The 23,869-nt window shown below is 36.6% G+C and overlaps 1 protein-coding gene across 3 annotated transcripts in view; it reads right to left on the bottom strand.

The window, feature by feature from the left end:
• LOC110788694 (nuclear pore complex protein NUP214) overlaps positions 1-10,023 on the bottom strand; it is a 30,898-nt gene extending 20,875 nt beyond the window's left edge. The window contains exons 1-6 of one of the 3 annotated variants that reach the window (XM_021993334.2): positions 9,669-10,023; positions 9,369-9,577; positions 7,076-7,241; positions 5,767-5,904; positions 3,113-3,237; positions 211-323 (exon numbers count right to left, since the gene is read on the bottom strand). In XM_021993334.2, coding sequence (XP_021849026.1) covers positions 211-323; positions 3,113-3,237; positions 5,767-5,904; positions 7,076-7,241; positions 9,369-9,577; positions 9,669-9,888 — 971 coding nt within the window. In that variant the 5' untranslated portion in view covers positions 9,889-10,023. The remainder of the gene's footprint in view (positions 1-210; positions 324-3,112; positions 3,238-5,766; positions 5,905-7,075; positions 7,242-9,368; positions 9,578-9,668) is intronic. The other 2 variants (XM_021993336.2, XM_021993337.2) reach the window with 2 other exon arrangements.
• Between the last annotated feature and the right edge of the window lie 13,846 nt (positions 10,024-23,869).

Genomic DNA, 23,869 nt, shown 5'->3' with positions numbered 1-23,869 from the left:
TGGTACCATGGCATACTCAAACAAAAACTATCGATCAATAGGAAAATTGGGCTGTTGGCTACTTAGCTCTACTTCAACATAGTTTTCAATTCAAGTTCTAATTTACCTTTTTGGATCAACAAATTCAATATAATAATCTGAACAGGTCTACTACAGAAATTCTACGACAACGGTAAACCAGAATGAAAATGAGTTCACGAGTGAAAGTACCAGTTTTCCAAATAATGCACCAATAGATATGGCCCACAGCCACACGGCACAATATCATCAACGATGCCAGTAAAAAGATCATTAAAATCCACTGAAGTGAGCTTTGGAGAATCCTACAAGAAATCAGTAAGGAACTCCAAAAGTCAGTACAGAACACCAGGAAAGGCTGTGGGGAGCAGGCACTTAGCAAACAAAAGAAGCCAGCATTGTATTTCATCAAAATTAACATAATAACTCATTAGTAACCTTCGAACAGAGCGAATTTCCATATTTTCCACTACTTGGTAAACTGATCCGAGAATTACATATGATACTGGACAGTCAGAATACCACAAGCCAATTCCAAATGGGACGTATTGTTACTCATCCAGACATTATTAAAAAAAATCACATTGAGTAAACAAGCATCACCACCAACAACCAGTAAAGAACAATAGGATCCAGCAACAAAGCAGTCTGGTGCTGTGGACCTGATCAACTTAGATAATGCACTAAGCCTGGTGGACAAATCAAAGGGACATTTGAAATGCAAAACAAAGAACAGCGTCTCTTTTTTAATGGTTTTGGTTGATCAATTTCTAAACTACCTCCCTTAGGGTGGAAATCCAGAAGTTGGGGGGAGTCTTAAAAGACCAGAATAACTAATTGCTCAAATTGAAGATATAACCATAAATAGGGTTTGCTATGAATACACAGCCACCAAGCCTCATTTTATTGGATAAAAATTTAAGAGGATCAAGAGCAGCTGATGCAAAAAATAAAAAATAAAAAGGTGTGTCAATCACACTGAACATATCACATGAACATAACAGTTTCACAAGTCCCAACCAGGAGATCCGCGTTAGTTTTAAAAGGCGCAAGGCACACAAGGTCCGTGGAGCCTAGGCGCAAGGCGAGGGAGCGTGCCTTTTGGATACTAGGCGCACCTATTTTAATTTTTTGCTACTGATACTAGTTAAAATAAGAGGATAAAAAAACTACTATACTTTTAGTTATGGAAAAAACTATTGTACTTAAAATTATAACCTTTTAGGATAAAATTATGAAAAGAGGGGAGGGACTACTTAATTACTTACCTGCCGCAATATAAAACAAACAGGTAAAAAGAAATAAAAAAAATGACTGAAGCAAAGGCTCGTGAAGCTGGATAGTATGTAAATGTAAAATTAAGAGTTAAAAAGAAAATGGAAAATGAAAAAAGTGGCAGATGAAAGAGAGAAAGAAAAGATCAAAGAAAAAAAAAGAGCAAGGGACACCAATCGAACAGGGCACAAGCCTCGCAACGCTTCATCGGAATTGACTACTGGAAGATCTAACGCCAGCAACCACCACAGATTGCTCGCCGACATTCTCTGTCATCACCTACGATCACCGCCGAGCGACCGACCACAATTGCTAATTTGCTACCCAATTTTAAAGTTAGGGTTTTATTATAGTTAGGGGTTTCAATTTAGGGGTTGAAACGAAGTAAATTCATGCAATTAATAGAGAGATTTTGCTTTGAATTTGCATCATAAAGAATGGGTAAGAGTTAATTTGGAAAAAGTTTTTCCTTTTTATATTTTTATCTCAGTTATCCTCAATCCTCGCCTCTTAACCAAAGGCACCCTGAGACCGTGCCATGTGGAGCCTTTAGGAATGTGCCTTGCCGCCTTGCCTTGGCGGAGATGATCTATGGCCTGGAGACTAGGCACGCCCAGAAGCTCCTTGGGTGCGCTTTTTAAAACTAAGAGATCTACCCATGAAAATTTGGTCATACCATTCTATCCACAACAGCAGAGGATGAGAGGAATATCTATACAAGGAGCCTGCCACACAGCAACATCTTCGTTTACTTTCTAATTTGTGAAAGAGATTCAAGGCCAAAGACAATCTAATTAAAGAGTTTTCCTACCAAGATAATGTACTTGGACAACAAATAGAAGAGACTTAGACCACCCTCCTCCTTAGAACTTAGGACGACAAACCTTATCCAGCCCCATAAGATGATCTTGCTTATACTCCCCCAACTCAGATCAAAGAAAATCTCACATTCCCTCGCAAGATTGAAATGGTTGTAACAACACCAGAAAATCAACAAAAATAAAGGGGTTGAAAAACACCATGACCAGCAAATCAAGGATGTTGATACTTGATACGCTTTTTTGAGCTTGTGTTTAATTTGGGTTCGTATTTCGCACTTAGGAAACATATGTATTCTACCACATCACTTCAAGACCTAAAAAAAGATTCTTCCATCTCGCTGTGGATGTAGCTAAAGTTTCTTAGTGAACCATGTAAAATCCATGAGGTAGTTCTTAATTGTATGTTTACTTTTCTCATATATGTTAGAGGTTATAACAAAAGGGATACTAACAAGTCTGGTTAAGGATAAAACTATTAACATCAGTAGGCCCCAAACAGAGACCGTTGCAGGGTTCCTATCAAATGCAACGCCAAGACAGGTGAACGGTAGATTTTGGTCACACCCCTAAAAAAAGATGCAAAAGAAGCAAGAGTTCAAAGTTTTGAATTGATCTGATTAACTAAAGACTTACTTAGATTGATCTTAAGGCAAGAACCCGAACAAGCAATATGGGAAAGATGGTAACGCCGTAACGCCATCCAAGAAGGCAAGAACCATAAGTCGAAAACTAAGAAAACACTTCAACCCACTTTAAATCCTCAAAACTGTCCACAACCTCCTTACCAAAACGATAACTAATCGGATCAGCAAACCACCCTCCTGCTTGATAAATTAGATAATATGTTACATGAATTCTAGATATAACCTGCCTTACCTTGCTTATGGTGCATACTTGTATACGATAGATATGGTTGAAAACTCATGAAATCAAGACAACGATCAAACTACTGTTGGACATGCAACCAAAGCTAAAAATAAAAAATTTACTTGACTTACATCAATGATTTTGCCATCTTTACTCGTGATTACTTGCAGGAAGTAATTTTCCTCCTTGCCATCTTCCGTTTGCTGAAAGCATCCTACCACAATACTATCTGTGCGAACCCACCTGATGCTATCAACTGCCATGAGAACAGCCAAGAATGTAAAAGGAGGTCGTTTACTATCTAAAATACTGACATATAATGCAACGTTAGAGCAAAAACTGCCAGCAAACAAGATGACATCTTACATACACAATCACAACGAGGTTCATATTACAGGAGTTATCAAATCTCCAATGAGAGTGGAAAGAGAGAAGGGGAAAAAACAGCATTGATTTATTTCACCCATGAAATCAAAAATATAGTGATTCGTACACATTATACTGATAAATGACATTTACTCAGTTTAGAGTGGTTTAGGCCTAACTAGAGTGGTTTAGGTCTATTTTTGCCGTTTTTAGTTTTTAGTTTTTATTTTCCTTATTTGCTTCTTTTTATAATTTTAACTTAATTATTGTTTTTAGTAGTTTGTATGCATTTTAGGTCTTAATTCCGTAATTTATTTGTTTTCCTTGTTTTAATAATTTTATAGTCCATTCAGTTTAATTATTGTACTTCGCAATTAATTTTAAATTTCGATTTCCTTTTATTCACTTTCATTTCATATTTCTTTCACTTTATTTTTATATTTCCCGATTCTCCCCTCGTTTTTATTGTTTTATTTAGGTGAGTGTTCGAGGCACAAGACATGGGTTTTCAAATTCAATTCTCTCTTATGCCGCTGCACACCTTACCCTACACCAGACTGTTCCCCTATCCTACACCACATAAACAACACCGTCAGCCTTCAACAACACTCACCTACTCTCCAACATCCAGCGCCTCACCATTGAAGCCCAACCACCAGCACCCCTGCTTCTTATCTCCTCCACCTGCACCTAGCAGCCAAGCCACCAACACAAACAACAGCAGCCCTGCAGTTTCCTCCAATACCAACAACAGCAATTCAATGGAGTGGCGCCCGCAGTCTACTGCACTACCGCGTCCGTGCTAAACCAAGATTTACAAGTTGGAGAAGCAGTCGCAATTGCACGACCGCATAAGATGGAGGCGGCGTCAGCGGTGATTGGCCTTGTGATTTTTACTGTGGTTGTTGCGTGAGCTGGCAGTTGGTAGTCCTTCTTCAGACCTGCTGCCGTACTACTCACATGAATGGCCACGGTTGATTTTTATCAACAAATCGAGGGCCATGGTGTGCTAAAGCCTAAAGGTCTTAAACTTCATCAACAACCAACATCAACCAGGCCTTGGTCCCACAATCAAGTGGAGCATATTAGAACATGATTTAATCAAAGGGACAAAATGTGTGGCTGGCTGGCAGTTCTTGGAAGTAAAACTAAAAGCATCGACATAGGAGAAACAGGGGAGGGAAGATATTTTGGGGTTTTCTCACTTTCTTCGTCTGTTTCTATTTTATCCTTTCTATCTTTAACTTCTATTATCCTTTCAGCTTACATTTCCAAAAAGGCTTGTAATATGAATACTTTAAGTTAATGAACAACAATGTAAATAATTAGAATAATTTTTACGGTTAGCCTCCATAGCTTAGTTTAGAGGGAGAGAGTGAAGGTTGTCAAAGAAAAATGTGGATTTTGAATTTCAAGGGTGAAAACTTGTATCAAAAATTAAACAATCAATCAATGAGTATTTGTCACCCATTCTCCTTTTCTATTGCTTTATTTTAATTTCTTGATTAGATTAATTGTTTATGCTTAGTGTAATGATTCATGCTTTAATTAGTTGTTTTAATTTTTAGATTAGTTATGGTTTTCATGACTTTGATAGGAAATTCCTTGTTTTTAGTTAGTTTTATGATTATGGAGTAGCTTATTGCTTATGGTTTAGGTGAAAGCCAACTATGATTGAATTGGGGATCTGAGATTGAATTTTAAAGGTTTTTGCATGATTAAACTATTACTTGATTGAGCTTATTCTTTCCTTATTGTATTCAAATTGATCTATTGATTGTTGATTAGGTGTGGAGTAGATAGCATTAGTATTGGCATGAGAGTGTGGTCTAATGGAGTCTCTTATTGATTTATTGCTTGAATTCACCTTGATGATGGATTGGATTGCAACCATGTGGCGTAGAGAATAGCTTGATAATCGAGAGATGATTGGAAGTAATTTGATGATAAAATCGCCTTATTCTTGTAGCCACGTGCACTGTCCTTGCTTAATCTCTTTGTTTCAGATTCATGATTAGTTGGAGCTCAAGCTCATTCCATAATCTTGGTTTAGTAGTTGTAGTTGGTTAAGTTACATTTCCATCTCATTTTCCAGCCTGGAGTATTGTTTAATTAATACAAACCAATGTTCCTTAATCCTTGTGGGAGAATGACCCCTTTTGCCACTCTACTTCAGTTAGTGGTTTAGCAATTTGTTTGATTTAGGGGAATCAGTAACGACCTAACTTCCCCATTTCACATACACAAAACACATTATAAGTTATCACTATCCACACAACTGGGAAAGTGGCAGAGAGAACATAGCAATAAAAAAAATAGTTACATGAGTTTGGGTAATTTAACCTTATATCAGCTTACTGAAGTTAAAATTTCTTCATGGAGCACGGTGAAGACAAAATTGATGAAGGGTACTTCATACCTTTGATAGTGTCACTGTCGCCATTCCATGTATCCAAAGGAACCATAACTTGTGAAATCTCCACTAATTTTGAAGAAAAAATGCTCAGATTGTTTTTTATCCCAACAGCAACAAAATTTCCATCTACACTCCTTCCAACTGCATATAAATCAACAACAAGTGCAATTGAAGTTACAAATGCATAGGTTCAAGGATGAATATTGAAAACATGAACGTGCAACTGTCAGGCCTCCAAGAAAATTACATACTTCAAGAATTTATGATTGCTCAATTCCACTATATAAGACACAGAAACCATTTTTTGTTTTCTTTTTAACAGCATTTCGCCTTGAGACACTAATTTATCTATTACTATTTACTAAAAGACACACCAGGAATGACATGTGTCACATCCTGGTGAGTCCTTAATATTTTTTTCCCTTTTTCCCTTTTTTCCCTGCTGAAAAGATTTCGCAATATTTTAAAGAATCTTAAAAGACACACCAAGAATGACACGTGTCATCTCCTAGCGCGTCATTAGTTTTTTAAAAAAATATTTTAATTGAACAATCTTTTAAAATATCTGATTTTTTCATTTTTTTTCTTATTCCTTTCCTTCTATTTAATATGATAGAAGTGTATATGAAAAAATAAATTATGATTTCATGTATTACGGCAAGGAATAAAAAAAAATATTAATATTGATTTGAAGAACATACGATGTATATGTTAGTAATGGAAAAATCACAACTTTTTTGATATTACTATTTCTATAATACCAAATTATTTTTGAGTTTCATTATACTCTTAACCTACAATAGTTAATAAATAAAACAAAAAAATTACTCTGCATGTGTTATTTTATTAAAGCTTCTTTTAAATAGGGTATTATAACTAATATTGTTATCATATCAATACTATATCCAAAAATTTGGATAGATCGAGGATACGAGTATGGTTACGTTACGGATATTATTCAATTCCAAAAGAAAAGGGTACCTAATAACTGTCTAATAAGTTTTTTCTTATATGTTCTCAAACTTAAGTATTTTTGTTGAAACGCTAAACTCCTAAAAAAGCACTAATCAAATAAATAATAATTTTCTCTGATTTTCCCAACAACCGTTGATAAAACCCGATTTTATTTTATTAAAAACTTCTTTTAAATAAATTATTCATAACACAAAATTAAAAAAAAAAAAAATTAGTTTCACCCGTGTGTTGCACAGGACCTAACCTAGTATATCCATAAATGAAAGATCGAGTACAAAATATTATATCTTTGTGCAAGTACAATTCCATTCATGAAATCAATCACCAGAGAACTCACCAGCATCAACCTCATCCATCACATGTTTTAGGTTCTTGTTTATAGCTCCAACAAAAAGTTTCCCGCTAGATGTGAGGATGATAAAAGAAGGCTCCGTCTCTTTCAACCAAAGCATGTCCTTCACATGATTTGATTCAACTGAACAAAAAAATGTAGGTTTTTTGTCCTGCGAGTAACAGTGTAAGTAGCTATACGAAGATAGTTCAAAGAACATAGACATCAACATCAATATTACCGTAGTGCCTCTAAAGAGTCACTTGCCCAAAACAGATAAGGGGTCACATGTGCCAGTGTGCCACGAGCAATTTCAAGTTTCAAACTTACCCTCATAATAACAAAGAGCCTGTTATCCAAAATGCCACAAACATCTGCTACTTCACAAAAAATCCAACCAACCGAAGGAGCCATAATTCAATATATAATATTAATAACGTAGCATGAAAAGCTATATCATCAAACTAGAACTCTTCTATTTTCCCTAAAAATATATAATGATGAACACTAAAAGGGAACTATAGGGATCAACATCGCTCAAGGTTTATAGTAATCGTTAATTTTGGAAGCATGTACAACTAGATGGAAGGAAATTACTGCCCTAGTTCGACGCCCCTCAAAGTTTTAAAGTAATTTTCATTTACGTAAAGTGGAAATTTTCTGAAAAAACAGTACAGAGGAGCATATTGAAGGACAAGGTGTCATCTTAAAAAAAATAAAGAGCATTCCAATTACAGCTAACATCATCAAAAACGCCTGGGAAAGAATCACAAAGCATGAAACAACGAGCCAAGGAAAACACTCCGAAGGGGCACCTGTTTCTGTAAAGCGGTTATAATAGATTACCTATTTCCGTAAAACAATTACTCCCCCTTAGGTTTCTTCTCATAACTCGGTTTTATCACCAACATTAACTCTATATTTTCCAAAGCAAAAGAACAAAGAAGATACCTTGGATACAATTTTCCACAACTGGAGTAAGAAGTTTTAATCACTGCCAGGGAGGCAAATCCTAACCACTAATTTCATATGTAGTGTAGATAACTCAGTGCCATACGGGGTTACTTTCCCAAGGAGATTGCTATAACAATTTCCAAAGAAAGTAAATGTTTCTACAAACCCAATTACCAACAGCAAAAACTCCAACATCTTTACATTGCAAACAAAGTCCCACCTTATAACCTAGACCAAAAAAGTCCTTCCAGAAGCTCTCCAAAATGCCCACATTAATCAATTTTAAAGAAAGAAATAATATAAGGGACTGACAGAGATCAGAGTAAACCAGGGTGAGACACCCTGCCAAGACGGAAGAGAGCCCTCGAAACCAATCAAATCTCATAAGCTCTTGTCATCCGATCCCAACAGAGAAAACCCTTAAGATTACCTTTTACATGAGCACCAAGATAAATAATCAGAAAACTCTAAAGAAGTTGACTCAAAGGTAGAATACAGTAAAATCACCCTGTAAACACTAGACTTTGATAAGTTACTCTTACGTCTCATCTACATGGAACCACCTTCTCTCAAGAGCCTAGTCAGCCTACATAACAGTAGGCCCATTTTTCGAGAAGGGTATTAGCCAATTAGCAAAGAAAGGAAATAGTATTGTTTTCAGGCTCGCAAGTCACAAGCTCACAACCCCTGCGGCCCTACCCATGAACTTCCAAATAGGTCCATGAAGTCCCTCTTCAAAATAGAGGATTAGCTTGCCTTAAACAATCACTGCCGAAACCATCTGCAAGGCACCTATTCACTACCCTGGTAAACTCTTTTGCGTGATTTAAAATATATTCTCTCAACAAAGGTATTCTACAACATCAAGATTCAAGATAAAAGGTGAACACCACCAAAGCCTATTCATTGGAGCTGAGGCCAGGATACAAATGCTACTGAAATAAAGTCTTCCTTTCTCTTATTAAATAACTAAATCATCTCCTCTCAAATTCATTTCACTTGCCAACTAGAAAGGTAAAATAAAAACTCCAACCTCTTCGCGATCACAAAAAATCAACAACTTAATCATGAAATCCATCACTCCCCTTGTACTAGGAATCTAAAGCTGAGTGCTTGCTTATTATTCTCACCTTATCTTTGAACCTTTGTCACTGATACTGGTGAAATATTCCAACCCATGAATACTAAAACAAACAGCTTAAATTGGTGAATTCTAAAACCTCATTTCCCGTCATAATTGTCATAAACATCACTACTTTTCATTCCAGGAGCTAATTTAACTCAATAAAGTAAATTATTCTTCAAATTCAATCCTTTAACAACAAGCATGGAGGAGCAGGTTTACCTTCTTGAGGAGCGAATCCACCGAAAAACATTGAATTTCTCCTCCAACAACCGCGGAAATGAACGAACAATCTATAGACAAGGCCAAAATAGAAACCCTACCAATTGGAACATCTACAACACTCAACTCCTGAACAGAAGGACCACTTCCTTTCTCTTTAATTTCCTTGGCCGCCGCAATAACATCCGTCGTCTTCGCAACACAAAATCCTGCCCAAATCAACAAATTTCAGAAAACTCTCCAACAAAATTGATGGACAAACAAAATCATATGTATGATTCGGTTAACTAACTCGCTTACCGGAAGAATGAGCAGCAAATATTAGACCAGAACGTTGAGAAATCGCCAAGGGTATTGCAGGAGGATTATTTGCATCGAAAGCCGAGCCGTCCGACATAAGAGGAATAGAATCGCCGACTTTGCAGAAGAAATAATCATTTGTTTCGATACTTTCGCCTTCAATTTGCTCTTCAACTTTTAAGGTTTTAGGACTTGAAACGTAATCACTGATTATCGCCATTGTTGCAGAGCTCGAGCTTAGGCGTCTTCGGGGTTTTTGTTGCGCAGGTGAAATAGGGGGGTTGGAGTGAAGCCCTTTGGGCGGGAATGACGAGCTTGTGAATGTGAATGTGAATGTGAATGTGAATGTTCCGCGAGTCCAAGTAGGAAATATGCCCAGTGACATTATCATAAATACTCCCTCCGTATTATTTAAGAGATACACTTGGTGGAGTATCGGTATTAAGAAAAAGAATTGAATGAAATAAATTAATTAATAAAACAAGTGGGATTGGGTAGATAGTTTAATAAGTAAAACAAGTGGGGACTATGCCATTTTAGGGGATGGGGTGGAGATGGTAGGGGTGTTCATAAAAAACCGTAACCGTGTAGTGTACCGAAAACCGGAAAACCCGACTAAACGGGCGGTAAACCGTACACGAAAAAATAACATAAACGGTTACGGTAACCGAACCGGCAAAAGTAACGGTTAAACAGTTCGGTTACGGTTACTATTTTTGACAAAACGGTTAACCGAATAAACCGAATTTTGTTTTAAAGAAAAATATTCAATTTAATTTAGTTGGAGATGACAAAATCAAAAAATTATGCGTAAACTATTTTAGTAAAAGAAATGTTTGTTTATGCACGTCTAGCCTAATTAGTATACTTACTTCTTATACAAACTTTTGTAAAAGACGGTCTTACAGGAAAGACCGCCTTGTTGTCATCTAAGCTGCCACATAAGCTGCCATGTAAATTGCCGACGTCAGCGTCACAAATCGAAAATATATATAACATTTTGTGATTTATTTTTCATTTTTATTTTCATTTCTTTCAGACATTTTCTATCTCTTCCTCCTTTCATTAGATTAGGGTTTCGTAGCAGATTTGGATGAAGAAGCGAACAACTTCTCGCCGCCGTCGTTGATCATTCGCCGCCAACAACTTCTCACCGCCGTTGTTGATCTCCTCAGGTACTCTCTCTCCTCTGAAAATCTTCGTGTTCTCCATTTTTATTTCCGAAAACCTAAGTTGTTGAGGATTTTGTAACAGAAAAAGTGGTGGCAGCGGTGGTCATCGTATTTGAGAGTGATTTATGCCGAAGTTAAAGAGCAGCGGGAATGGCGGAAGAATACAGAAGAAGCGGCGAACAATATTAGGGTTTCGCGACGGGCGTGGTTACGTCAACAACAGCCGGCGAACGACCTAGGAAGCCTTATTCATTTCTCTCTCCTCAAATACTCTCTACATAACTTTCCTTAATCGCGCTTCTCCCTCCGCATGAATCGCGGCCGGAGATGACGAAGAAGACGACGGAAAAGACATAGATGGTGGCTTGTTGAGGTAAATTGTTCATCTCTCTTCTTCATCTAGCTATCTCTTTTATCTCTCCTCTGAAAATCTTCAATTTCCCCAATTTTGATTTTTAAAACCCTAATTTGTGATTATTTGTAACAGTAGATTAGTTGATGGCGGTGGTGATGGAGAGGAAAGTCGGTGTCAAGGCCGGAGTATACATAATCAGGGAGCGGAGCGGCAAAAGAAAGAGAGGAAGAAGTCATCGACTCCTCGCCGCCGCCGTCGTTGCCATCAACTTTCAATCGATGTTGGCAGATCAAGTTGTTCCACGCCAGAAATTAAATGTGGTGATGGTTTCTTCTAAAGTACTCTGCTCCTCTGATCCGCTCTGCTTATGCGGTTGTTCCTTCGGTGTTGCTGGTGGTCGTCATTGGCGTTGCTCCTGTTGTCGCCGCCTCCTGACTCTACGTTGTTGCTTTGTTGATTAATTTTATTTTTTTAAATTTCGTTCTGGTTTAAGTTTTTTTTTAGTTGAGAATAATTATGTTTTAGTTAACAATAGTTACCTTTTAGTTAATTTCGGGTTAGTTATGTTGAATTTTGTTTTAGTTAAGAAAAAATCCATTTTAGTTAAGAAATAAAATTGTTTAGTTATATTTTTGTATTTATGTCAAATTTTATTTTAGTTATGATTTTGTTATATTTAGTTAAGAATAAATTTGTTTTAGTTAAGAATTAATTTGTTTTAGTTAAGAGTGTTTTAGTTTATTTAATATTTCTGAGTTTTAGTAAAGATTCTTTTGATTTTAGTTACAATTTTCTTGGTTTTAGTTTTTTTTTTTTTTAAGGGTTCTTGGTTTTAGTTAGTAGTTTTTTTTTGTAGTTATGTATTTACGAGTTTTAGATAATGTATTTCAGAGTTTTAGTTAAGACATTTTTTAAGCATGAAATCAATTAGTTAAGCAATATAATGACTTAGTTAATAAATGTAATTAATTAGTTAAGCACTGGAAATAATAAGTTTACATATATAAAGAACGTATTTGTTAAGCCTGAAATTCAATTAGTTAAGTGTTGAAATTAATTAGTCAAGCAATGAAATCAATTAGTTAATCAATAAAATCAATTAGTTAATCAATAAAATCAATTATTTAAGTATTTGGATCAATTAGTTAAGCATTGAAACCAATTAGTTAAGCAATGGAACTAATTAGTTTGCATTGGAACCAATAAGTTTGTAGGTATTAAGAAAGTATTTGTTAAGTCTGAAATTCAATTAGTTAAGTTATTGAACCAATTAGTTAAGCCTGAAATTCTATTAGTTAAGTAATGTAACCAATTAGTTAAGCACTGAAACGATTTAGTTAAAGCACTGAAACGATTTAGTTAAAGCAATGAAACAAATTAGTAAAGCAATGGAGCCAACTAGTTAAGCGTAAAATTCAATTAGTTAAGCAATGGTACCAATTAGTTAAGCAATGGAACGATTTTGTCAAAGTAGTAAAATAATTTAGTTAAGCAATAGAACCAATTAGTTAAGCATGAAATTCAATTAGTTAAACATGAAATTCAATTAGTTAAGCCTAAAATTCAATTATTTATGCAATTGAACGATTTAGTTAAAGCAATGGAACAAAATAGTTAAGCAATGTAATCAATTAGTTAAGCCTGAAAGTCAATTAGTTAAAACTATTGAACCAATAGTTAAGCAATGAAATGAATTAGTTAAAGCAATGTAACCAATTAGTTAAGTAATGAAACGAGTTAGTTAAAGCAATAAAATGGATTAGTTAAGCATTGAAACCAATTAGTTAAGCAATTGAACGAATTAGTTAAGCCTAAAATTCAATTATTTATGCAATTGGACGATTAAGTTAAAGCAACGGAACAAATTATTTAAGCAATGTAATCAATTAGTTAAGCCTGAAATTCATTTAGTTAAAGCTATTGAACCAATAGTTAAGCAATGAAATGAATTAGTTAAAGCAATGTAACCAATTAGTTAAGCAATGAAACGAGTTAGTTAAAGCAATAAAACGGATTAGTTAAGCATTGAAACCAATTAGTTAAGCAATTGAACGAATTAGTTAAGCCTAAAATTCAATTATTTATGCAATTGGACACTTTAGTTAAAACAATGGAACAAATTAGTTAAGCAATGTAATCAATTAGTTAAGCCTGAAATTCAATTAGTTAAGCTATTGAACCAATAGTTAAGCAATGAAATGAATTAGTTAAGGCAATGTAACGAATTATTGTAAGCAATGAAACGAGTTAGTTAAAGCAATGAAACGGATTAGTTAAGCATTGAAACCAATTAGTTAAGCAATTGAACGAATTAGTTATGCAATTGAACGCTTTAGTTACAATGAAACAAATTAGTTAAGCAATGTAATCAATTAGTTAAGCGTGAAATTCAATTAGTTAAGCTATTGAACCAATAGTTAAGCAATGAAATGAATCAGTTAAAGCAATGTTAACCAATTAGGTAAGCAATGAAACGAGTTAGTTATAGCAATGAAACGGATTAGTTAAATCAATGAAACGAATTAGTTAAATCAATTAAACGGATTAGTTAAGCATTGAAACCAATTAGTTAAGCTTGAAATTTAATTAGTTAAGTATTTAAATGAATTAGCTAAGAACTGAAACTAATTAAGTAAGCATTGATTTTAGAGATTTGCAATGATTAAACACCAATAGTTGTGTTTCATGACCAAATAATTAAAAACAGACTCAAATATGCTTGCAGATCCAAAAATGTGCCAAAACATTAACAAAAAGTCACAAGAAATAGCATAGAACCAATATTTTTTTTTACTAAAACCATTTCATAACTAAATATAACCATTTCATTACTAAATGTTTCAAAATTATAACTAAAATCATACAATCTTTTACTAAAAGCATGAATAACTCATTGAAGAATGCCCCCTAAACTCGAATTCATCAGCCTGCAGTGACATTTCCTTCAACTTCTTTTGCTATGTTTCTCCTCTCCCGCGCTCATCTTCCTCCATAAGATCTCTCGAAACCTTCCCACCATCGTCTTCCTAGCAGACCAGCCGCATCTCCACCACCGTCACCGCAATCTCTTGTCATGAAATCAAACATCGAAAATGTCAACCAAACAAATCAAAAACTTAAATCGCAAATTCAACAAAATTAAAAGAAAAAAACCGAAAAATCAAAAACCTAAAAACCGATGGAGACGATGAGGCTAGAGACAGTCGGAATCCATGGTCGCGAATCTTCCAACGGTGGCGAAGAGGAGAAATCGAGGATATTGAAGAAGGAGAAGAGATAATGAAGGTGGCTAGGGTTTCTGAGGGGGCGACGACGAGGAGGTGACGGCGAGGAGGCGATGACGACGGTGAGGAGGCTAGGGTTTTGGAGGGACGGCGACGAGGAGGTGACGACGACAGTGAGGAGGCTAGAATTTTGGAGGGACGGCGACGAAGAGGTGGTGAGGTGTCTGAGTTTTGGAGGAGAGAGGGAGCTGAGAGAGATCCAGAGATTTTGGGAGGAGAGAGAAAGATGTTAAGCAGAGAGAAGCGGAAAGTGAGAACCCGGTAGAAAAGAACTAAATTTATACCGCGCGTGTGTCTACGCGCGCGTGGTTGTTCCACCCGTCTTTCCTACACGCGCCTGTAAGGCGGTCTTACCGAAAAGCTTATGTACTTCTTAGGCTCTTAGACCATTAGTTCATACTTGAAATAATGAGTACGTGACTTTGTAATTTTGTTTGAACTTGATGAACTTGTGTAATCTTAGACGTAGTTTAGACTGGTTTTTTATTGACTTGATCTTCTATTTAAAATTGTTATTATTCGTAAAAAAGTAATGCGCTAAATGCGATCCAAAATAAAAATAAATAATTGAATAGCGGTTTATGGTTAACCGGGTAACCGTATCGAAACCGCGGTTAACCGTTTAAACGGTAACCGATTTAAACGGTACGGTTACGGTTCATGAGAACCGAAATTTTCGGTAACCGAACCGAATCAACTTTCGGGACGGTTAACCACCCATGAACACCCTTAGGAGATGGGGTATAGATAGATTATTTAATTAGATGGTGGGTTGATAGTTACTAAAAATGGCAAATGTATCTCTTAAATAAATACGGCCGGAAAAAGCAAGTTTATCTCTTAAATAAATACGGCCGGAAAAAGCAAGTGTATCTCTTAAATAAATACGGAGGGAGTATAGTAAAATAATGGTAAATTTGCTAAAAATGATCTTTTATAACTAAAATTTGAGCGATTTCCTTCAATATTGTTTAAAGAACGTCAAATTCCCAAAATACGCCACTTTTTAACTTAATTCCCACCATACCGTCCACATCAGCATTAAAACCGTTTTTTTTTTTTAACGAAGCGGCACTAAACCGCTATCTCAGGTAGCGGTTGACTTAATAATCACTATTTATAAATGGTAAAAAAAAATAAGCGTGTTAGGTAGGGGTCGAACCTAGGACCTTCCGCTTAGGCAACAGACGCTGATGTTGATAAGTTAAATTTGGTAATGTTTATAATTAATATTCAGAATATGGTAAAAAAGAAATAAACGCGCTAGGTAGGGATCGAACCCACGACCTTCTGGTTAGAAACACACTATATCCACCACTAAGCTGCAGAGACAATTGATTAAACAAGAGGTTACTTATAATTTATATTTCTATTTAAACTGTAATTCATGTTAAAAAAAATTTACAAAGCAAACCGCCATCTGAGATAGCGATTTTGTTTTAAAGCAAACCGCTATCTGAGATAGCGGTTTATAACATTGAACCGCCATCTGAGATGGCGGTTTGCTTTAAAGAGAAACCGCTATCTCATATGGCGGTTCAATGCTGAACCGGAAAAAAAAATTACTTCTCTTTCTCCCTTGCTTACGTGGACGGTATGTGTTAGGTTATGATACATATGACAATTCATAAATCATGCGGAAAAACCATTTAGCCAGGAATACATATTATTTACACATAATCATTTAGCATAGTTTAGATGCATACTCTTTGTTGCGTGCCTTCCCTAGCTGCGCCCGAACCGAACAAGAACAAGTCTTTAGGACTCCAAGTGTCGTCCCTCCGTAGATAGTCCACAGCACGTCCGGATCCGCCTTAAGATTGACCAACTAGAGTCGCCCTCAAGGTACTAATAATTTCGGCACTTTTAGGCAAGGTATGTGACTGAATTTTTCTCTCAAAAACTCACTTTGAATACTTGAATAATCTATGTAAATATGTGACCCTAGGCACCTATTTATAGAGTTGTGGAAAAGGTTTTGGAATCCTATTAGGATACTAATTTATTTAATTATAATCCTACTAGGACTCTAATTAAATAATCATTATCTAATAGTTTTAGGATTTAATCATATTTCGAATCCCGATTGCTTTAGGATTCCCGCACAAGCATTGCATGAGCACCGTACACCCGCGCAAGCCTTGCGGCCCACGCTAGGCGCACAACGCTCGGCCCACTGCTGTGCTCTCGCGCGCGCGCCCCAGGCCTTGGCTGGGCCTGGCCTTGCGCTGGGCCTGGTCGAGGCTTGGCATGCGATGGTGCGTGTTGGCTCGCTGGGCGATGGCCTGGCTTCGTGCTGGGCCTTCGTCTAGCGGGCCTCGTCCGATGCTAATTCGTACGATACGCTTCCGATTAAATTCCCGATTCCGGAATTCATTTCCGATACGAACAATATTTAATATTTCCGATTCCGGAATCAATTTCCGTTTCGAAAAAATATTTAATATTTCCGTTTCCGGAATTATTTTCCGATTCCAATAATATTTCCGATTCTGACAATATTTCCGTTTCCGGCAATATTTCCGATTCCGGCAATATTTCCATTTCCGATAATATTTTCCGATACGTACCATGTTTCCGTTTCCGGCAACATCTACGACTTGGATAATATTTATATTTCCGATACGATCCATATTTCCGTTTCCGGCAATATCATCGTTTCCGGAGTATTCATTTCTTGCCTGTGACGATCTCAGCTCCCACTGAAACCAAGATCCGTCGATTCCGAATATCCATAGATGGAGTATTTAATGCCATTAAATACTTGATCCATTTACGTACTATTTGTGTGACCCTACGGGTTGAGTCAAGAGTAAGCTGTGGATGAATATCATTAATTCCACTTGAACTGAAGCGGCCTCTAGCTAGGCATTCAGCTCACTTCATCTCACTGAATTATTAACTTGTTTAATTAATACTGAACCTCATTTATTAGACTTTATATTATATGCATACTTGGACCAAGGGCATTATTTCCTTCAGTCTCCCACTTGTCCTTAGGGACAAGTGTGCATTTCCTAATTCATTTGTCACACGATGCTTGCTCTTGAACATAAGGTAAGAGTTGTCATCCTTATTATGTCCAGAGGTGTTTCTCGGTTTCAGAGTTCAACTGATCAAATAAACAGATAATCATATCCTATGATTCATCCGAGCACGGCCATGCATTTCACAGTTTCTAGCTCTCTGAGTGGCCTTGTACAACTTTTAAGCATCTTATCCCGATTTATGGGAGGACAATCCCAATCTTGCGATCTTGAGATTAGACTTCGTTTGATAGGTGATTACCTGAGCGTTGCCTTTATAGCCTCCTTTTACGGTGCGACGGTTGGTCAACGTCAAAGCAACCAGTTCTCAAACAAGTAATCTCAAATCACTCAGGTATTGAGGATTTAGTGTCTAATAATTTTAATGAAATTTACTTATGACAGATTTTCATCTCTTACAGTAAAGTTTCATATGTCTTGTCCGATACTAGTCTTCACAAATTAAGTATCTACGCAAATGATTATGACATTGCCATGTCCACATAGTTCAAGAAACAGAACTACTAGTCATCTTGCATTCTAGTCGTCTAACATTTTCTATGCGTCCAATTTTATAGAAAACTCCGACTAGGGACCATTTTCAACCTTTGACATTCAAGTTCACTTGATAGACATTTCTTAGTCACAGGACTGGTCCTGACAGTCTATCTTGAATATATCGTCAAATTGAAGGGACTCATCATTTAATAAACCACAAATTAAATGGAAAAATGAATTCTCTTCATTTATTGTGAATGATTAACCAGTAATGTTTTACAAAGATTTAAACTCTAAAACTTTAAAACATTAAACAGAGACATCAAAGTTATTCTCCAATATGCTTGATTCCCATAGCTGCAGTGTGCGAGTTGTGCTTCGCCTGCGGCAGAGGTTTAGTCAATGGATCTGATATGTTGTCATCAGTTCCAATTTTGCTTATCTCGACTTCTTTTCTTTCAACGAACTCTCGTAGAAGGTGAAATCTACGAAGTACATGCTTGACTCTCTGGTGGTGTCTAGGCTCCTTTGCCTGTGCAATAGCTCCGTTATTATCACAATACAGGGCTATTGGTCCTTTAATGGAGGGGACTACACCAAGTTCACCTATGAACTTCCTTAGCCATATAGCTTCCTTGCTGCTTCATGTGCAGCAATGTACTCCGCTTCAGTTGTAGAATCCGCAATGGTGCTTTGCTTAGCACTTTTCCAGCTTACTGCTCCTCCGTTGAGGCAGAAGACAAACCCAGACTGTGATCTGAAATCATCTTTGTCGGTTTGGAAACTTGCGTCCGTATAGCCTTTAACAATTAATTCATCATCTCCACCATAGACCAGGAAGTCATCTTTGTGCCTTTTCAGGTACTTCAGAATATTCTTGGCAGCAGTCCAATGCGCCTCTCCTGGGTCTGACTGGTATCTGCTCGTAGCACTGAGTGCGTACGCAACATCTGGGCGTGTACATATCATAGCATACATTATTGAACCAATCAATGATGCATATGGAATCCCATTCATTCGCCTACGCTCATCAAGTGTTTTTGGGCACTGATTCTTGCTTAGAGTCATTCCATGAGACATGGGTAGGTAGCCTCGCTTGGAGTCCGCCATCTTGAACCTATCAAGCACCTTATTGATATAAGTGCTTTGACTAAGTCCAATCATCCTTTTAGATCTATCTCTGTAAATCTTGATGCCCAATATGTACTGTGCTTCTCCTAGATCTTTCATCGAAAAACATTTCCCAAGCCAAATCTTGACAGAGTTCAACATAGGAATGTCATTTCCGATAAGTAATATGTCGTCGACATATAATACCAGGAAAGCAATTTTGCTCCCACTGACCTTCTTGTATACACAAGATTCGTCTGCGTTCTTGATGAAACCAAAGTCACTGACTGCTTCATCAAAACGTATATTCCAGCTCCTGGATGCCTGCTTCAATCCGTAGATTGACTTCTTTAGCTTGCATACCTTTTTAGCATTCTTTGGATCCTCAAAACCTTCAGGCTGTGTCATAAACACAGTTTCTGTTAAAACGCCGTTTAAGAAAGCAGTTTTGACATCCATCTGCCATATTTCGTAATCGTAATATGCAGCAATTGCTAACATTATCCGAATAGACTTTAGCATTGCAACTGGTGAAAAGGTTTCATCGTAATCCACACCGTGGACTTGCATGTAACCTTTTGCAACCAATCTAGCTTTGAAAACTTCAAGTTTCCCATCCTTGTCCTTTTTCAGTTTGAAAACCCATTTGCTTCCAATGGCTTGGTAGCCATCTGGCAAATCGACCAAATCCCATACTTGGTTTTCAGACATGGAGTCTAATTCAGATTGCATGGCTTCTTGCCATTGCTTGGAGCTAGGGCTCGTCATAGCTTGTTTGTAAGTCGCAGGTTCATCACTTTCAAGTAATAGAACGTCATAGCTCTCGTTCGTCAAAATACCTAAGTACCTTTCCGGTTGAGATCTATATCTTTGCGATCTACGCGGGGTAACATTTCTAGATTGACCATGATTCTCACCAGATTCTTCTAAAGATCTCTGAGTTTCATCCTGAATGTCATCTTGAGCATTCTCTAGAGTTTGTTGTTCGACTCGAATTTCTTCGAGGTCTACTTTTCTCCCACTTGTCATTTTGGAAATGTGATCTTTCTCCAAAAAGACACCATCTCGAGCAACAAACACCTTGTTCTCAGATGTATTGTAGAAGTAATACCCCTTTGTTTCCTTTGGATAGCCCACAAGGATACATTTGTCAGATTTTGGATGAAGTTTGTCTGAAATTAATCGTTTGACGTATACTTCACATCCCCAAATCTTAAGAAAAGACACATTTGGAGGCTTTCCAAACCATAATTCGTATGGAGTCTTTTCGACAGCTTTAGACGGAGCTCTATTTATAGTGAGTATAGCTGTATTTAGTGCATGTCCCCAAAATTCTAATGGAAGTTTGGCCTGACCCATCATTGACCTGACCATGTCTAGCAAGGTTCTGTTTCTCCGTTCCGACACACCGTTCCATTGTGGTGTTCCTGGAGGAGTCAATTCTGATAGAATTCCACATTCTTTCAGATGGTCATCAAATTCATAGCTCAGATATTCACCGCCTCTATCAGACCGCAGTGCCTTAATCTTCTTGCCTAATTGATTCTCTACTTCACTCTGAAATTCCTTGAACTTGTCAAAGGGTTCAGACTTATGCTTCATTAGGTAGACATAACCATATCTACTGAAGTCATCAGTGAAAGTGATAAAGTAGCTGAAACCACCTCTAGCATTTGTACTCATTGGTCCACATACATCTGTATGGATTAAACCCAATAGTTCATTTGCTCTTTCTCCAACTTTAGAGAAAGGTTGCTTTGTCATTTTGCCAAGTAAACATGATTCGCATTTACCATAATCCTCTAAGTCAAATGGTTCTAGAATTCCTTCCTTTTGAAGTCTTTCTAAGCGTTTCAAGTTTATATGGCCTAATCGACAATGCCACAGATAGGTGAGATATGAATCATCCTTTTTGGCCCTTTTTGGTATTTATGTTATATACTTGTTTGTCGTGATCTAATAAATAAAGTCCATTGACTAATCTAGCAGATCCATAAAACATCTCTTTAAAATAAAACGAACAACTATTGTCTTTTATTAAAAAGGAAAATCCCTTAGCATCTAAGCAAGAAACTGAAATGATGTTTTTAGTAAGACTTGGAACATGGAAACATTCTTCCAGTTCCAAAACTAGCCCGGAGGGCAACGACAAATAGTAAGTTCCTACAGCTAATGCAGCAATCCGTGCTCCATTTCCCACTCGTAGGTCGACTTCACCCTTGCTTAACTTTCTACTTCTTCTTAGTCCCTGTGGATTGGAACATAAGTGTGAGCCACAACCTGTATCTAATACCCAAGAAGTTGAATTAGCAAGTATACAGTCTATAACGAAAATACCTGAAGATGGAACGACTGTTCCGTTCTTCTGATCTTCCTTTAGCTTTGGACATTCTCTTTTGTAATGGCCTATTCCATCACAATAAAGACAGCTTGATGTGGACTTGTCCTGCTTTGATTTAGCATTGCCCTTGGACTTTCCACCTTTCTTAAACGATCTGCTTCTAGCCTTGAGTAAATCTTTGGCTTCACAGTCCAGTATTATTTCAGCCTTTCTGACAAGGTGAACAAATTCTGCAACTGTTTCTTCTCTTGGTTCACTTAGGTATAGTTGCTTGAAGCGACCAAACCCACTGTGTAGTGAATTGAGCAAGATAGAGACTGCCATCCTTTCGCTTATTGGTGTTCCTAGTAGACTTAGGCGATCAAAGTATGAACGCATAAGATCCACATGGAACCTCAGTGGGACGCCTACCCTCTGTTTAGTGCGAAGGAGCTGAACATGTATTTCTTGGACCTCCATCCTATAACACCTGTTGGGAGAACTAACCTTTAGACCAGACATTGATTCAATCAACTCATGGACGTTCAGGTCCCTGTCCTCCGTGCTTCCACGACAGATATCCCTCAGATTCTTGATGAGCGTAAAAGGTTCATAGGCTACAAACCTTCTAGCCCAATCATCAGGGATATTGTTCAGCATGAGACTCATAACCTTTTTGAGATCCGCATCCCAGGCGTAAAATCTCTCAGGGGTCATGTCTCTGGCATAGTAGCTTGGCATGGGATGTGACAGTACATACTCAAGTCCATTGAGTTTGACTATTTCAACCAGCTTAGCTTCCCATTCAAGAAAATTTGCCAGGTTCAGCTTGACCATAAGCTCAGAACCTATGATGATGTTTTGATTGTTGTTTGCCATATTTAAAACTACAATTGAAAAGAATAAACAAATAAATAACCATTCACAGTTTCTCTTAATAAACTTAAATTCTAGCATACATGCATAATTTAATGTTTATTAAGCATTTTATTCAAGTTATGTGTTCCGGCAGGTGTGAATAAAATGATTCCAAGATCCTAAAATCATTGAAGAATTAAGCACAGTTTGTCAACTTAATCCTAAAACATCTTAGGTAAGCAAAAGCCTTTTGCTAATAGTCTAGAAACTATTCTTGGTTGATAGGTACGTCTAAGAACTTATTAGGTAAACCTATCGATTTTGCCACGACATAAAAGGACTCCTTACTTATATCGTTGAGTTTCACCAAAACTAACATGTACTCACAATTATTTGTGTACCTTGCCCCTTTAGGACCAATAAGTAACACCTCGCTGAGCGAAAACTATTACTAGATTGATGTAAAGGATATCCAAGCAAGTGTATATTTTGGCATGGCACCTTTTAACTCAATTTTTTTTAAGTTTGGAACTTAAGGCTCTTACTATGTTGGTTAGATTTTAAGTGAACTAAAATCCTTAATCATGCAACATAATCAAGCTTTTGATCTCATGCATTTTAAGACATATTTAAAAGCAATAAATAACTTAAAACATGCATAAGATAAATGTGATCTAGTATGGCCCGACTTCATCTTGAAGCTTTAACTTCAAAGTCCGTCTTGAAAATCTCCGTGGGAGGCACCATTTTCTTCAAATAGAATAAGCTATAATTAAAACTAATTACAACTATTTGATGGTACGCAGACCATATTTGAATTAAAAAACGACTTTGGTACTTTAGACCAATTACATTCAAATTAATGGTACGCAGACCATATTTTCTATCCTATTTGGGCCATACTAGTCACTTCATAACCTGCAAAACAGTACATATACAATATATACCATTCACCCATTCATTATCATGAATGGCCCACATAGCTGGTTAGTAAAACACATTATGCATCACGTAAACATTTGCAGCAATTAATCAAGGGCACCAATAATCTACCAATTATTCAGTCCTTATTAATTCTAATCAAGTTGTTTTAACCTTAAGGATTTGTAGACCTAATCAAGACTTTATGACTAAAAGGGCTCCCACTTAAACCAATAAATTCATATGCTTTACTAATTTTAAACATAAAAATGTATTTCTAGTCTAACCGGAAACATACAAATTTAATTAAAATTTAAAGCTCATATAAATTTATAATTGAATCCAAAAAGTTTAATTTAATTTCAGTCGTATTTAAATTAATTCATGATTTTAATTTTAGTAAAATAATTAGAATAAATAAAATTTATTATAATTACAATATTCAAAATTAAAATCCAAGAAAATAATTTAAATTATTAATTTTAAAATTAATTAAAATTACGTAAACTGAAAATTTCAAATTAAAATTTCAAAACGATCTAATCGCAACGCAAACACCTCACGCATCACACGCCCATGGGCCACACGCACACAGCCATCGCTGGCCATGTGCGCGCAGCCCATGCGCTGCGTCGCATAGCTGCTGCTTCTACCCTT

This window comes from Spinacia oleracea, chromosome 4 (genome assembly GCF_020520425.1).
Source record: "Spinacia oleracea cultivar Varoflay chromosome 4, BTI_SOV_V1, whole genome shotgun sequence".
NCBI classification, from domain to species: domain Eukaryota; kingdom Viridiplantae; phylum Streptophyta; class Magnoliopsida; order Caryophyllales; family Amaranthaceae; genus Spinacia; species Spinacia oleracea.
This window is presented reverse-complemented; position numbering and strand designations above follow the sequence as displayed.